We start from the raw sequence: 14809 nt of genomic DNA, 5'->3' as shown, positions 1-14809 counted from the left end.
GATTACAGTCTATAAGGAGTGAGGATCCTGATCACAAGAGATTACAGTCTATGAGGAGTGAGGACCCTGATCACAAGAGATTACAGTCTATGAGGAGTGAGGGTCCTGATCACAAGAGATTACAGTCTATGAGGAGTGAGGATCCTGATCACAAGAGATTACAGTCTATGAGGAGTGAGGACCCTGATCACAAGAGATTACAGTCTATGAGGAGTGAGGATCCTGATCACAAGAGATTACAGTCTATGAGGAGTGAGGACCCTGATCACAAGAGATTACAGTCTATGAGGAGTGAGGATCCTGATCACAAGAGATTACAGTCTATGAGGAGTGAGGGTCCTGATCACAAGAGATTACAGTCTATGAGGAGTGAGGATCCTGATCACAAGAGATTACAGTCTATAAGGAGTGAGGATCCTGATCACAAGAGATTACAGTCTATGGGGAGTGAGGGTCCTGATCACAAGAGATTACAGTCTATGAGGAGTGAGGGTCCTGATCACAAGAGATTACAGTCTATGAGGAGTGAGGGTCCTGATCACAAGAGATTACAGTCTATGAGGAGTGAGGGTCCTGATCACAAGAGATTACAGTCTATGGGGAGTGAGGGTCCTGATCACAAGAGATTACAGTCTATGACAAATAGGATTGAGACAATTAGCAGGAAGTGCTTTATCAATACAATAATTAATCCATGTTCTATAAATAGGGGAGACCACGTAAAGGAGGGTGAACCAGTCATAGTGCATAGGGGGAGTAAGATGTCTCCAAGATCCAAAGGTCTCAAAAAGGGCAAAGTGACCAATTATGGGAGGCTATAGGTGGCTTGAAGAAATGAGTCTTTAGGGCAGGTTTAAAACACTGAGATGGAGATTTTAGGTTTAGGAAGATTAGTTGATGGAGTAAATACCATTAGTTCAGTTTTAGAAAGCTTTAGTTTCAGATACAAGGAGGACGTGATGTTTGAGACAGGAGTGCAGGAAGAGGTTTATAGCAGGGGTGATGTCACGGGAAGAGGTATATAACAGGGGTGATGTCATGGGAAGTGGTATATAGCAGGGGTGATGTCACGGGAGGAGGCTTAGTGCAGGGATAATGTCATGGGAAGAGGTACTGTATATAGTAGGAGTGATGTCAGAGTCCTTTCAACCAAAAGTGGGAATACTGAGGAAGAGTTGGTGATCTACAGGGTCAGATGCTGCAGAAATTGAGGAGAATCAATAGAGAGAATTTACCATTAGATTTGGCCTTCAGAAGATCATTAGTGACTTTCCTTTGGGCCGCTTCTGTGGAGCGTAGGAACGAAAACCAGACTGTAAGGGGTCAAGGAGCAAGGTCTTGGAGAGATAGTGGATTAGGTGGGAACAGACCAGGCATTTCAGAAGTTTGGAGATAAAAGGGAGATTAGAGACGGTCAATAGTTACCTGCACAGGATGAGTCCAGTGATGGTTCTTAAAGTCTTTGTTTTCCTCCACAGACGTTCAGCACATTTAGTAGAAGAAAGTGGGTTCTTTGCATGTGCCAGGGTTGCTGCTGTCTATGTCCAGAGGTTGGAATTTTGGGAGGTGCTTCATCGTCCAGGGTAGTCTTGAGGTGGTCATGGTAAGGTTGCTGGGGCAGGAGAGAGAAGAGATTGGGGATAATGTAGACTGTAGTCTATAAGCTGATGGTGTCTATGATGTATAGGGATCTGTAGGTGTATGAGGTTGGAATGTCCAGGAGAGGATGAGAGATTTTAAGAGAGAAAAGGAGAGGCGGTTGTGGTCAGAGATCGTAAGAAGAGTTAGTGAAGTTAGATATAAAGTCTAGAGAAGACCAAGTCCAGTGTATCCCCATCCTTGTGTGTGGTCAGTAAGATGTGAGAGGCCGAAGGAGGAGTAGGAGCATAGAGATAGAAGTCGAGAGACAGCTGAGGAGATTGAGGTCGATGGGGATGTTAGAATTCCCCATGATGAGTGAAGATGTTTCTGAGGAAAGGAAGTGAGGAGCCAGGTAGCAAAATGATCAAGGAACATTGAAGGTGAACCAGGAGGTTGATAGAAGCAAAGCAAAGTAAAATGACGGCTCTCCTCGGCTGAATGCTGACACCTGCGCCTGGATTAGCCGGCAGTGTTCCCGGTTTAAGCAATGCAGAAAGAAAGGGTTTCCAGCGCAGGATAAATGCAACAGGTTCTTTATTACGGATCACATGGAATGCACAAGTATCACCCAGGTATTCCATGTGATCCGTAATAAAGAACCTGTTGCATTTATCCTGCGCTGGAAACCCTTTCTTTCAGGAGGTTGATAGAGGACTGCAAAATAAGAGAAAATAGGCAAAAGAGTCTAAGGGTGTGGAAAACTTACAAATTCCTGAATTTCATTGGACGTATTATTTAACCCAGATATCGGGGAAGTTTTAAGTGATCAGGACATGACCAATCATGTATGAAGCCGATTATATCTGACACGAAGGAGCAGTCACAGGATTACGCTGTTTCTATGGTTATTATTCTTACAACTCAAAGTTGGAGCTTATAATATACAGCGGCAAGTTTGGCATCTCAGTACATATAATAGATGTACCGACCATGCCAACACCGACCATGCCAACTGAATCTGGCAGCAGAGGACCAGTCAATGTGGAGACAGGCACCAACTCATTATATTAAGTTACAACTTACAATTGTAAATCTAACCAATACAAAGAACTTTATGCACTGTACGTACTGCAGATAAAGCAGCAACTCCAGTGCATTATACTGTACCACCTCCCCATCCCATCCTACAGTACCACTTCCCCATCCCATCCTACTGTACCACCTCCCCATCCCATCCTACGGTACCACCTCCCCATCCCATCCTACGGTACCACCTCCCCATCCCATCCTACGGTACCACCTCCCCATCCCATCCTACAGTACCATCTCCTCATCCCATCCTACTGTACCACCTCCCCATCCCATCCTACTGTACCACTTCCCCTTCCCATCATACTGTAACACCTCATCCTTACTATTTCTCACTATACCATTCCACCTCACAACCATATCACCATCCCACCTCCCTATACCATCTCATTATACAATGTCATCTCATCCTACCTCACCATACCCTCTGCCATACATACTACCTCACCATACCCTATGATTATACAATACCATCTCATCCTACCTCCCGATCTGATAATACAATACCACATCAGCATGCACTTGTTTTCTATTATTGACTTTTAACACTTTCTACTCCAGACTCATTCTACAACACTGAAGTGAGGTCACCCTTACATCAAGTACATAACTGGCCACACCACACAGAATACATCTCATCCTGGAAGCTAAGCAGTGTTGGCTTTGGATAGTACTTGGATGCGGGGCCTCCTGGAAATAACATGTGCAGCTGATGGGATAAGTGGCACCCATTTTTGATGGCCATAGTATGAGTTGAATGTCCTCAATATAATAATTACTAACCAGACCAGGCTGACAGCGATTGTTTCTAGGACTGGATCCTGTTATTCAGACATTGTTGCATATTTTAGGTAATGATTATTGTCTTTCATTCTCTTATCTTCTTTTTTTTAGTCAATTTGTAGCGGGTTCAATTTCCCAGATGAATATTGTCCATTGGCAGATTCTGAGTACAAGATGGAAAGACTGCAGAGGAAACCTGGGACCACGCCATACACCCCCTTCATGCCCACATTTCAGGATGTGGAGAACACACTGAAGTTGAAGAACTTTGACACCCCACCTTATAATGAAACATCTCTACACAGCTTCAGAAATGCCCTGGAAGGTAGGATATACCATATAGCATTGTTTTTCGGGGCAGTTTTTATTCATTAAGGCAATGTGTCTTCAGAAAATGACCTAGGGAGACATTTATCAATGTCTTTAGAGCCTTTTTTTTGCTCATATTTGGTGCATGAAATGTCGCATGTACTCCAAAGCCCTTTCTTTTTTTTTTGCGACTTTAGGCTTAAGACTTTAGGCTCAATTTAAAATTTCCCTTGCAATGGTAACGGATTTATCAAGTGCAAACCCCTCAAAACCACCGCAAATCTACACAAGACCAGGCCTGGCTTGCAGAACTGCCTTTAGGCGCCATGTTTAACATGTTTCCATCTCAGGGCAAGCCTGCTGTAATTAGGGGGTACTTCCCACATTAGGACCAGCCGGCTCTAATTAGGGGGTACATCCCGATTAGGACCAGCCAGCTCTAATTAGGGGGTACATCCTGCAGTAGGACCAGCTGGCTCTAATTAGGGGGTACTTCCTGCAGTAGGACCAGTTGGCTCTAATTAGGGGTACTTCCTGCAGTAGGACCAGCTGGCTTTAATTAGGGCTTACTTCCTGTATTATGATTAGCTGGCTTTAATTAGGGGGTACTTCCTGCAGTAGGACCAGCTGGCTCTAATTAGGGGGTACTTCCTGCAGTAGGACCAGTTGGCTCTAATTAGGGGTACTTCCTGCAGTAGGACCAGCTGGCTCTAATTAGGGCTTACTTCCTGCATTATGATTAGCTGGCTTTAATTAGGGGGTACTTCCTGCAGTAGGACCAGCTGGCTCTAATTAGGGGGTACTTCCTGCTTTAGGACAAGTCAGCTCTAATTAGGGGGTACTTCCTGCAATAGTATGAGCCAGCTCTAATTCGGCAGTAGTACCATAATACTAATGCAGGAAGTACCCCCTAATTAGAGCTGACTTGTCCTAAAGCAGGAAGTACCCCCTAATTAGAGCTGACTCATCCTAAAGCAGGAAGTACCCCCAAATTAGAGCTGGCTGGTCCTAATGCGGGAAGTACCCCCTTATTAGAGCTTACTTGTCCTAAAGCAGGAAGTAACCCCTAATTAGAGCTGGCTCATCCTTTTTTAGGGAAGTACCTCTGTGGTACTTCCCTAATAAGGATTAGCTGGCTCTAATTAGGGGGTACTTCCCTCCTTAGGACCAGCCAGCTCTAATTAGGGGGTACTTACCTCATGAGGATACGCCAACTCTAATTAGGGGGTACTTCCTGCATTAGGAGGAGCCGGCTCTAATTAGGGGGTACTTCTTGCATAAGGATGAGTGGCTCTAGTTAGGGGGGTACATCCTGAATTAGAAACAGCCGGCTTTAATTAGGGGTACTTCCCGCAGGAGGACGAGCTGGCTCTAATTAGGAGGGTACTTTGCGCATTAGGACAACCTGGCTGGTCCTGGAGCTAAAGGTGACACAGCTGGCAGTCACAGAAACTGTACCCAGCAGCTGGCCCCTCACCCCGATTGCCTCCCACTGGTTCATATGGTGCCTACCAACCACAGCTTCTGGCGGGGAATATGAAATATTATCACCAACTCTTCCCACTCCATCCTAGTACTGCAGAGCAGGTTCTATAGATGTCAGTGTGACCAAAAACTCTATAGGATGACATAGGGAGGGGGCACCTCTGCTCTTCATTCATCATTCCCAAGATCTTTGCTGATGATAGATTCATCCACGTCCTGTGATCGCCAATGGTAGACATGGCAACCATAAGTCTGACAAAGGCCTTCGTTGTCATGGATACAGAAGCTGATCAGAGTATAACTCTGAGGCATAACTCATTTTTTGCACACTACTGTTTCAGTAGAAAAGTCACACAGGAGAGGATGTGAAGTGATGTTCTGAAGTGATTTATTGTTTTTTGCTTCTGTACGTTAACCCTCCTGTGATAGTATTATAAATGTAATAAAAATGTCGCACGAAAGCAAAACCAAAGCAAAAATAAATTACTTCAAAACAGACGCAATGATAAATGTTGCCTTAACTGTTTAAAGTGGACCTGTCATTTGCAATAACTTTTTATATAATGTAGATAAGGACACTATATGTATATTTTAATATACATTGGTTAAAAATGTGTATATTTTTGGATGAAAAAAATTCTGTCCCTGCAGCTATTGCCTGTGTCTGGAGACAAAATACAGTAAGTGATGGCGGGACAAGTAGGGTTCTGTGTAGGCTCCTGGCTTGTCAAACAGCCTGCTGTATGAGCTGGGAGTGTACCATAGAGCCGAGGCGTGTCATAGTCATAGAGCCAGGAGCATGTCAGAGCCAGGGGCTTGTCATAGAGCCAGGGTCATGTCATAGAACCAGGGGGTGTCATAGAGTCATAGAGCCAGGGTCATGTCATAGAACCGGGGGGGGGGGTGTCATAGAGCCATAGAGCCAGGGGAATGTCAGAGTCGGGGGCTTGTCATAGAGCCAGGGGCGTGTCATAGAGCCAGGGGCATGTCATAGAGCCAGAGGCATGTCACAGAACCGGGGGGGTGTCATAGAGTCATAGAGCCAGGGGAATGTCAGAGTTGGGGGCTTGTCATAGAGCCAGAGGCATGTCATAGAACCGGGGGGGTGTCATAGAGTCATAGAGCCAGGGGAATGTCAGAGTTGGGGGCTTGTCATAGAGCCAGAGGCATGTCATAGAACCGGGGGGGTGTTATAGAGTCATAGAGCCAGGGGAATGTCAGAGTCGGGGGCTTGTCATAGAGCCAGAGGCATGTCAGAGCCAGGGGCTTGTCATAGAGCCAGGGGCGTGTCATAGAGCCAGGGGCATGTCAGAGCCAAGGGCTTGTCATAGAGCCAGGGGCGTTTCATAGAGCCAGGGGCATGTCAGAGCCAAGGGCTTGTCATAGAGCCAGGGGCATGTCATAGAGCCAGGGGCATGTCAGAGCCAAGGGCTTGTCATAGAGCCAGGGGCGTGTCATAGAGCCAGGGGCATGTCAGAGCCAAGGGATTGTCATAGAGCCAGGGGCGTGTCATAGAGCCAGGGGCATGTCAGAGCCAAGGGCTTGTCATAGAGCCAGGGGCGTGTCATAGAGCCAGGGGCATGTCATAGAGCCAGAGGCATGTCATAGAACCGGGGGGGGGGTGTCATAGAGTCATAGAGCCAGGGGAATGTCAGAGTCGGGGGCTTGTCATAGAGCCAGGGGCTTGTCATAGAGCCAGGGGCATGTCAGAGCCAAGGGCTTGTCATAGAGCCAGGGGCGTGTCATAGAGCCAGGGGCATGTCAGAGCCAAGGGCTTGTCATAGAGCCAGGGGCGTATCATAGAGCCAGGGGCATGTCAGAGCCAAAGGCTTGTCATAGAGCCAGAGGCGTGTCATAGAGCCAGAGGCATGTCAGAGCCAGGGGCTTGTCATAGAGCCAGGGGCGTGTCATAGAGCCAGAGGCATGTCATAGAACTGGGGGGGGGGGTGTCATAGAGTCATAGAGCCAGGGGAATGTCAGAGTCGGGGGCTTGTCATAGAGCCAGGGGCTTGTCATAGAGCCAGGGGCATGTCAGAGCCAAGGGCTTGTCATTGAGCCAGGGGCGTGTCATAGAGCCAGGGGCATGTCATAGAGCCAGAGGCATGTCATAGAACCGGGGGGGGGGGGTGTCATAGAGTCATAGAGCCAGGGGAATGTCAGAGTCGGGGGCTTGTCATAGAGCCAGGGGCTTGTCATAGAGCCAGGGGCATGTCAGAGCCAAGGGCTTGTCATAGAGCCAGGGGCGTGTCATAGAGCCAGGGGCATGTCAGAGCCAAGGGCTTGTCATAGAGCCAGGGGCGTATCATAGAGCCAGGGGCATGTCAGAGCCAAAGGCTTGTCATAGAGCCAGAGGCGTGTCATAGAGCCAGAGGCATGTCAGAGCCAGGGGCTTGTCATAGAGCCAGGGGCGTGTCATAGAGCCAGAGGCATGTCATAGAACTGGGGGGGGGTGTCATAGAGTCATAGAGCCAGGGGAATGTCAGAGTCGGGGGCTTGTCATAGAGCCAGGGGCTTGTCATAGAGCCAGGGGCATGTCAGAGCCAAGGGCTTGTCATAGAGCCAGGGGCGTGTCATAGAGCCAGGGGCATGTCATAGAGCCAGAGGCATGTCATAGAACCGGGGGGTGTCATAGAGTCATAGAGCCAGGGGAATGTCAGAGTCGGGGGCTTGTCATAGAGCCAGAGGCATGTCAGAGCCAGGGGCTTGTCATAGAGCCAGGGGCGTGTCATAGAGCCAGGGGCATGTCAGAGCCAAGGGCTTGTCATAGAGCCCGGTTCGTGTCATAGAGCCAGGGGCATGTCAGAGCCAAGGGCTTGTCATAGAGCCAGGGGCATGTCATAGAGCCAGGGGCATGTCAGAGCCAAGGGCTTGTCATAGAACCAGGGGCGTGTCACAGAGCCAGGGGCATGTCAGAGCCAAGGGATTGTCATAGAGCCAGGGGCATGTCAGAGCCAAGGGCTTGTCATAGAGCCAGTGGCGTGTCATAGAGCCAGAGGCATGTCAGAGCCAGGGGCTTGTCATAGAGCCAGGGGCGTGTCATAGAGCCAGAGGCATGTCATAGAACCGGGGGGTGTCATAGAGTCATAGAGCCAGGGGAATGTCAGAGTCGGGGGCTTGTCATAGAGCCAGGGGCTTGTCATAGAGCCAGGGGCATATCAGAGCCAAGGGCTTGTCATAGAGCCAGGGGCGTGTCATAGAGCCAGGGGCATGTCAGAGCCAAGGGCTTGTCATAGAGCCAGGGGCGTATCATAGAGCCAGGGGCATGTCAGAGCCAAGGGCTTGTCATAGAGCCAGAGGCGTGTCATAGAGCCAGAGGCATGTCAGAGCCAGAGGCTTGTCATAGAGCCAGGGGCGTGTCATAGAGCCAGAGGCATGTCATAGAACTGGGGGGGTGTCATAGAGTCATAGAGCCAGGGGAATGTCAGAGTCGGGGGCTTGTCATAGAGCCAAAGGCATGTCAGAGCCAAGGGCTTGTCATAGAGCCAGGGGCGTGTCATAGAGCCAGGGGCATGTCAGAACCAAGGGCTTGTCATAGAGCCAGGGGCGTGTCATAGAGCCAGGAGCATGTCATAGAGCCAGGGGCGTGTCATAGAGCCAGGGGCATGTCAGAGCCAAGGGCTTGTCATAGAGCCAGGGGCGTGTCATAGAGCCAGGGGCATGTCAGAGCCAAGGGATTGTCATAGAGCCAGGGGCGTGTCATAGAGCCAGGGGCATGTCAGAGCCAAGGGCTTGTCATAGAGCCAGGGGCGTGTCATAGAGCCAGAGGCATGTCAGAGCCAGGGGCTTGTCATAGAGCCAGGGGCGTGTCATAGAGCCAGAGGCATGTCATAGAACCGGGGGGGGGGGGCATAGAGTCATAGAGCCAGGGGAATGTCAGAGTCGGGGGCTTGTCATAGAGCCAGGGGCTTGTCATAGAGCCAGGGGCATGTCAGAGCCAAGGGCTTGTCATAGAGCCAGGGGCGTGTCATAGAGCCAGGGGCATGTCATAGAGCCAGAGGCATGTCATAGAACCGGGGGGGGGGGGTGTCATAGAGTCATAGAGCCAGGGGAATGTCAGAGTCGGGGGCTTGTCATAGAGCCAGGGGCTTGTCATAGAGCCAGGGGCATGTCAGAGCCAAGGGCTTGTCATAGAGCCAGGGGCGTGTCATAGAGCCAGGGGCATGTCAGAGCCAAGGGCTTGTCATAGAGCCAGGGGCGTATCATAGAGCCAGGGGCATGTCAGAGCCAAAGGCTTGTCATAGAGCCAGAGGCGTGTCATAGAGCCAGAGGCATGTCAGAGCCAGGGGCTTGTCATAGAGCCAGGGGCGTGTCATAGAGCCAGAGGCATGTCATAGAACTGGGGGGGGGGGTGTCATAGAGTCATAGAGCCAGGGGAATGTCAGAGTCGGGGGCTTGTCATAGAGCCAGGGGCTTGTCATAGAGCCAGGGGCATGTCAGAGCCAAGGGCTTGTCATAGAGCCAGGGGCGTGTCATAGAGCCAGGGGCATGTCATAGAGCCAGAGGCATGTCATAGAACCGGGGGGTGTCATAGAGTCATAGAGCCAGGGGAATGTCAGAGTCGGGGGCTTGTCATAGAGCCAGAGGCATGTCAGAGCCAGGGGCTTGTCATAGAGCCAGGGGCGTGTCATAGAGCCAGGGGCATGTCAGAGCCAAGGGCTTGTCATAGAGCCCGGTTCGTGTCATAGAGCCAGGGGCATGTCAGAGCCAAGGGCTTGTCATAGAGCCAGGGGCATGTCATAGAGCCAGGGGCATGTCAGAGCCAAGGGCTTGTCATAGAACCAGGGGCGTGTCACAGAGCCAGGGGCATGTCAGAGCCAAGGGATTGTCATAGAGCCAGGGGCATGTCAGAGCCAAGGGCTTGTCATAGAGCCAGTGGCGTGTCATAGAGCCAGAGGCATGTCAGAGCCAGGGGCTTGTCATAGAGCCAGGGGCGTGTCATAGAGCCAGAGGCATGTCATAGAACCGGGGGGTGTCATAGAGTCATAGAGCCAGGGGAATGTCAGAGTCGGGGGCTTGTCATAGAGCCAGGGGCTTGTCATAGAGCCAGGGGCATATCAGAGCCAAGGGCTTGTCATAGAGCCAGGGGCGTGTCATAGAGCCAGGGGCATGTCAGAGCCAAGGGCTTGTCATAGAGCCAGGGGCGTATCATAGAGCCAGGGGCATGTCAGAGCCAAGGGCTTGTCATAGAGCCAGAGGCGTGTCATAGAGCCAGAGGCATGTCAGAGCCAGAGGCTTGTCATAGAGCCAGGGGCGTGTCATAGAGCCAGAGGCATGTCATAGAACTGGGGGGGTGTCATAGAGTCATAGAGCCAGGGGAATGTCAGAGTCGGGGGCTTGTCATAGAGCCAAAGGCATGTCAGAGCCAAGGGCTTGTCATAGAGCCAGGGGCGTGTCATAGAGCCAGGGGCATGTCATAGAGCCAGGGGCATGTCAGAGCCAAGGGCTTGTCATAGAGCCAGGGGCGTGTCATAGAGCCAGAGGCATGTCAGAGCCAGGGGCTTGTCATAGAGCCAGGGGCGTGTCATAGAGCCAGGGGCATGTCAGAACCAAGGGCTTGTCATAGAGCCAGGGGCGTGTCATAGAGCCAGGAGCATGTCATAGAGCCAGGGGCGTGTCATAGAATCATAGAGCCAGGGGCATGTCAGAGCCGGGGGCATGTCATAGAGCCAGGGGCATGTCAGAGCCGGGGGCATGTCATAGAGCCAGGGGCGTGTCTCAGACCCTCAATGCACAAAGCCCTTCACTTACTGGCAAAAGCTGCAGAGACAAGACAGCATTTTTTTTTGCAGAAAATAGACAAATTTTTAACCAATGTATATTACAAATATGCATATAATGTTATTATCTACATTATATAAAACACATTTTACAATGACTCGTTCACTTAAAAAATATTTTTGACATAAAAACTTTATTTAGCCCCTTAAGGACAAAGTCCATTATGACCTTAAGGACCAGAGCACTTTTTGCACATCTGACCACTGTCACTTTAAAGCGCAACTGTCATGGAAATTATACCCCCCCAGACTAATAACATGATAGTATAGATGATGATACCTGTAATGCAGCTGTACTTTTGGCAGCTGTTTATTACTCTTTATCAGCAGGAAAATAGTTTTATCGTGCGGTCAGCAACAGTCGGATAGGCGTGGCTGGGGATCCTAATGCACCACTTCCGCCACGCCTATCCCCTGTAAGTGAGCGCTGGACCACTGTGTGATTGACACACAGGTCACCAAAACCCCACCCCCGATGTCCGTGATGTGCTGTCCGGCGAGACTCCACTGAGCCTACACATATAATGTGCACCTTTATATATACACTGCCCGTACTCCTTTCTTCTCATGGTGCCGGAGACGCGCTGCTTCTGCTTTCACTACGGGCAGAGAGCTCGCTCCCGTTGTCTGCCGCCAGCTCAGTGCGCCTGCGCAGTGCTAGAGGCAGGGAGCGAGCTCTCTGCCTATAGTGAAAGCAGAAGCAGTGCGTCCCCGGCACCGTAAGAAGAAAGAAGAGGAGTACGGGCACTGTATATATAAAGGTGCACATTATATGTATAGGCTCAGTGGAGTCACGCCGGACCGCACATCATGGACATCGGGGGGGTGGTGACCTGTGTGTCAATCACACAGTGGTCCAGCGCTCACTTACAGGGGGTAGGCGAGGCAGAGGCGGGGCATTACGATCCCCAGCCACGCCTATCTGACTGTTGCTGACCGCACGATAAAACTATTTTCCTGCTGATAAAGAGTGATAAACAGCAGCCCAGGGGGGGTATAATTTCCATGACAGTTGCGCTTTAAGCATTAATAGCTCTGGGATGCATTTACTTATGAATTTGATTCCGAGATAGTTTTTTCGTGACATATTTAGCATAGTGGTAAACTTTTAATGGGGCGCATGTCGCATTTAGGAAGGCCCTATTATGCCAGAACAGCAAAAAAAGACCACATGGCATACTATTTTGGAAACTACACCCCTCAAGGCACGTAACAAGGGGTCCAGTGAGCCTTAACACCCCACAGGTGTTTACCGACTTTTCGTTAAAGTCGGATGTGTAAATTAATAATTTTTTTAAGTAAAATGCAGTTTTTCTTCCCCAAATTTACCATTTTTACAAGAGGTAATAGGAGAAAATGCCCCCCCCCCCATTTGTATCCTCATTTCTTCTGAGTATAGAAATACCCCATGTGTGGATGTAAAGTGCTCTACTTGCGAACTACAATGCTCAGAAGAGAAGGAGCCACATTTGGTTTTTTAAAGCAAATTTTGCTGAAATGTTTTTTAAAGGGGCATGTCGCATTTAGGAAGCCCTATGGTGCCAGAACAGCAAAAAAAAAACGCATGTGTGGTGTCCCAGTACCGCATCCTATACGGTACCTATGTATGTGTGGGTGCCCATAGCAAGAGTCCCTAGGACGTAGGGATCCCTGTCACCTAATTAACCCCTTGTCGCCTCTATTTCGACTAACAGACCAGTGGTCTATATAAGGTTAATGTAAATATAATGATATATCTGTAAATAAATGGTTAATTTCCTGTGCCATAGCGTTGCAGGACCTGCGTGTCATGTTACTAGGTGAACTCTATGGTATTAAGCTTAAGGACCTTTGGAGGCCCTGTGATGTAAGCAATCCCATTACTCTCTGTAATGGTGAATGGCACATGTTCGGACCAATCGGATTCGCCCCGCCCCCTGCCCATATAAGGGAGCGGCGGCCATGTTTCTCTCTCTTACCTCGTGGGCTGTCAGGAGAGAAGGATCTGCGCAGCAACTAATGCAGTGAGTTAGACCCGAGCCTTGCAGCAACGGCTGAACAATTCTAAGTCTAGAGTGTATCAATCCCCAGACACTCTGCAGCATCACCGGACCTAATAATACCCCTAAATCCGGACGTATCTGCAAATATCTACCCTAAATTCAGAGACTGTATGACTAGCTCAAGGTCCGCAACAACTGCCAGTCACTAAGCAAGATAAGGACTGTTTATATGAGACTGTTACTGTGCCTTGGATACTGCAAGCACTTAAGTAAAGTTGTTCAAGTTCAAGTTCAATCTCTTTGTGGACCTTCAGTCATTTCATGCACCTATCGTTACTGGGAAGGGCGGCGATAGGCCGGAGCATTGACTCAGCATAACAGCCCTCAGCCTGGCGTCACAAACTATAGGGTTAACATTAACCCCTCCTATACCGATACCATACCACCACTACCATACACCCCCCAAGGGCTACCACAAAGCCTTTTTGGCGTTGCACAAACAGGATTCTGGTATGTGCCTACTATTGCCACTAGTGAAAGTGTACTCTCCCCTAAGAAGTGAACTTTATTAATGTACTGTGATTTATGCTCCGGAGTAAGGGGTTGCGCACACGGTGCTGTGTGGAGGAAGTGTGCATGTAAAGTAAGGGGGAGGCGAACAGTACAGCGGAGCTACAAGTTAGAGCGGGACATCTCAACGCACGTGATCCAGAGACCCCACCCACCGAAGCTCTTGGTGCCGTGGGGGCCATTTTGTCAGAGCCTAGTGCCAGAAACCAACAAAGAGAGACAGCTCAGCACGGGAAGAGGCGCAGAGTGCGACAGCGAGCTGGAAGCTGCAAGGAACCGGAACAGTACGGGACACTGAGACATCAGATTGCCGAATTGAAGTCCTGTATAAAGTCACTTCAACTGCCGATCAACGCACTTAAATTTCAATTAAAGGCTATTGAGTTTTAGGTCACTGCTCTAAAATTTGAAATCTACGCTCACAAGTTCCAGATTAAAGAACAACTACGTATTTCTTTGGGACCTAGGAATCCAAGATCTATTTAAAGAGCCAGCGTACCAAATACAGAAATGTCAGAACCTGCAGTCCCACAGCTCCACCTGAACAGCAAGGGGGCGATGCTCCAGTGGCCCCACCAGTGGGGTCTCCACCCCAAGCCAGAAGAATGTTGCCGCCTTCACCAACGGTCTCGACCTCACAAGGACGTGCTCTACCCGTGATGCCAGCAAGACCTCCAGCACAGGCGGAACAGGACCCAACCAGTCCACCTTCAGTCTCCCCCTATGTGTTGGGAGCCCCAGTCGCTGCACCTGTCTTCTTGGGGAACCCTGTGCTTCCCACCTACAATGGTGACCCTTTTACATTAAGAGACTTTAAAGAAAAATTCTACAGCCTCTTTGCATTTTATGCACTTCCCCCTCATCAACAGGTACAGCTGCTTCTGGGAAAACTCCAGGGGCCCGCCTTGGAAGAACTTTGCACCTGGCCAGTGGCTGATAAGGCCACAGTGGGACAGATTTTTGAAGGACTTTCTCAAGTGTTTGAATCTCACTCCCGCTCGGAGGTATGCCTCCGACTCTATGAACGATGCCAGAAGCCAGGTGAGACCCTCCAAGCATATGCAGTGGCTTTGCAGAGCGCATTAGAGGCGGTACAGAAGTTGGACGGCATCACGCCCGATCAGGGCAATCGAGTACTGATGGACCGTTTTATAGAAGGGGCACTATACAGAGGAGATTAGTGTCCCTGCTGCTGAATCTCCGGGACCCACGCCCCAGCCGCCTGTCCCTTCT

The 14809-nt window shown here is 49.8% G+C and overlaps 1 protein-coding gene across 1 annotated transcript in view; it reads left to right on the top strand.

Annotated features, from left to right (window-relative positions):
• The window catches only part of LOC130334538 (tyrosinase-like), a 110501-nt gene that overhangs the window by 43009 nt on the left and 52683 nt on the right, over nt 1-14809 (top strand). The window contains exon 2 of the mRNA XM_056553891.1: nt 3565-3778. Coding sequence (XP_056409866.1) covers nt 3565-3778 — 214 coding nt within the window. The remainder of the gene's footprint in view (nt 1-3564; nt 3779-14809) is intronic.

The sequence above is a fragment of the Hyla sarda genome, unplaced genomic scaffold (assembly GCF_029499605.1).
Source record: "Hyla sarda isolate aHylSar1 unplaced genomic scaffold, aHylSar1.hap1 scaffold_436, whole genome shotgun sequence".
Lineage (NCBI taxonomy): Eukaryota > Metazoa > Chordata > Amphibia > Anura > Hylidae > Hyla > Hyla sarda.
The sequence above is the reverse complement of the archived record's forward strand: the minus strand, read 5'-3'. Positions and strand labels throughout refer to the sequence as shown.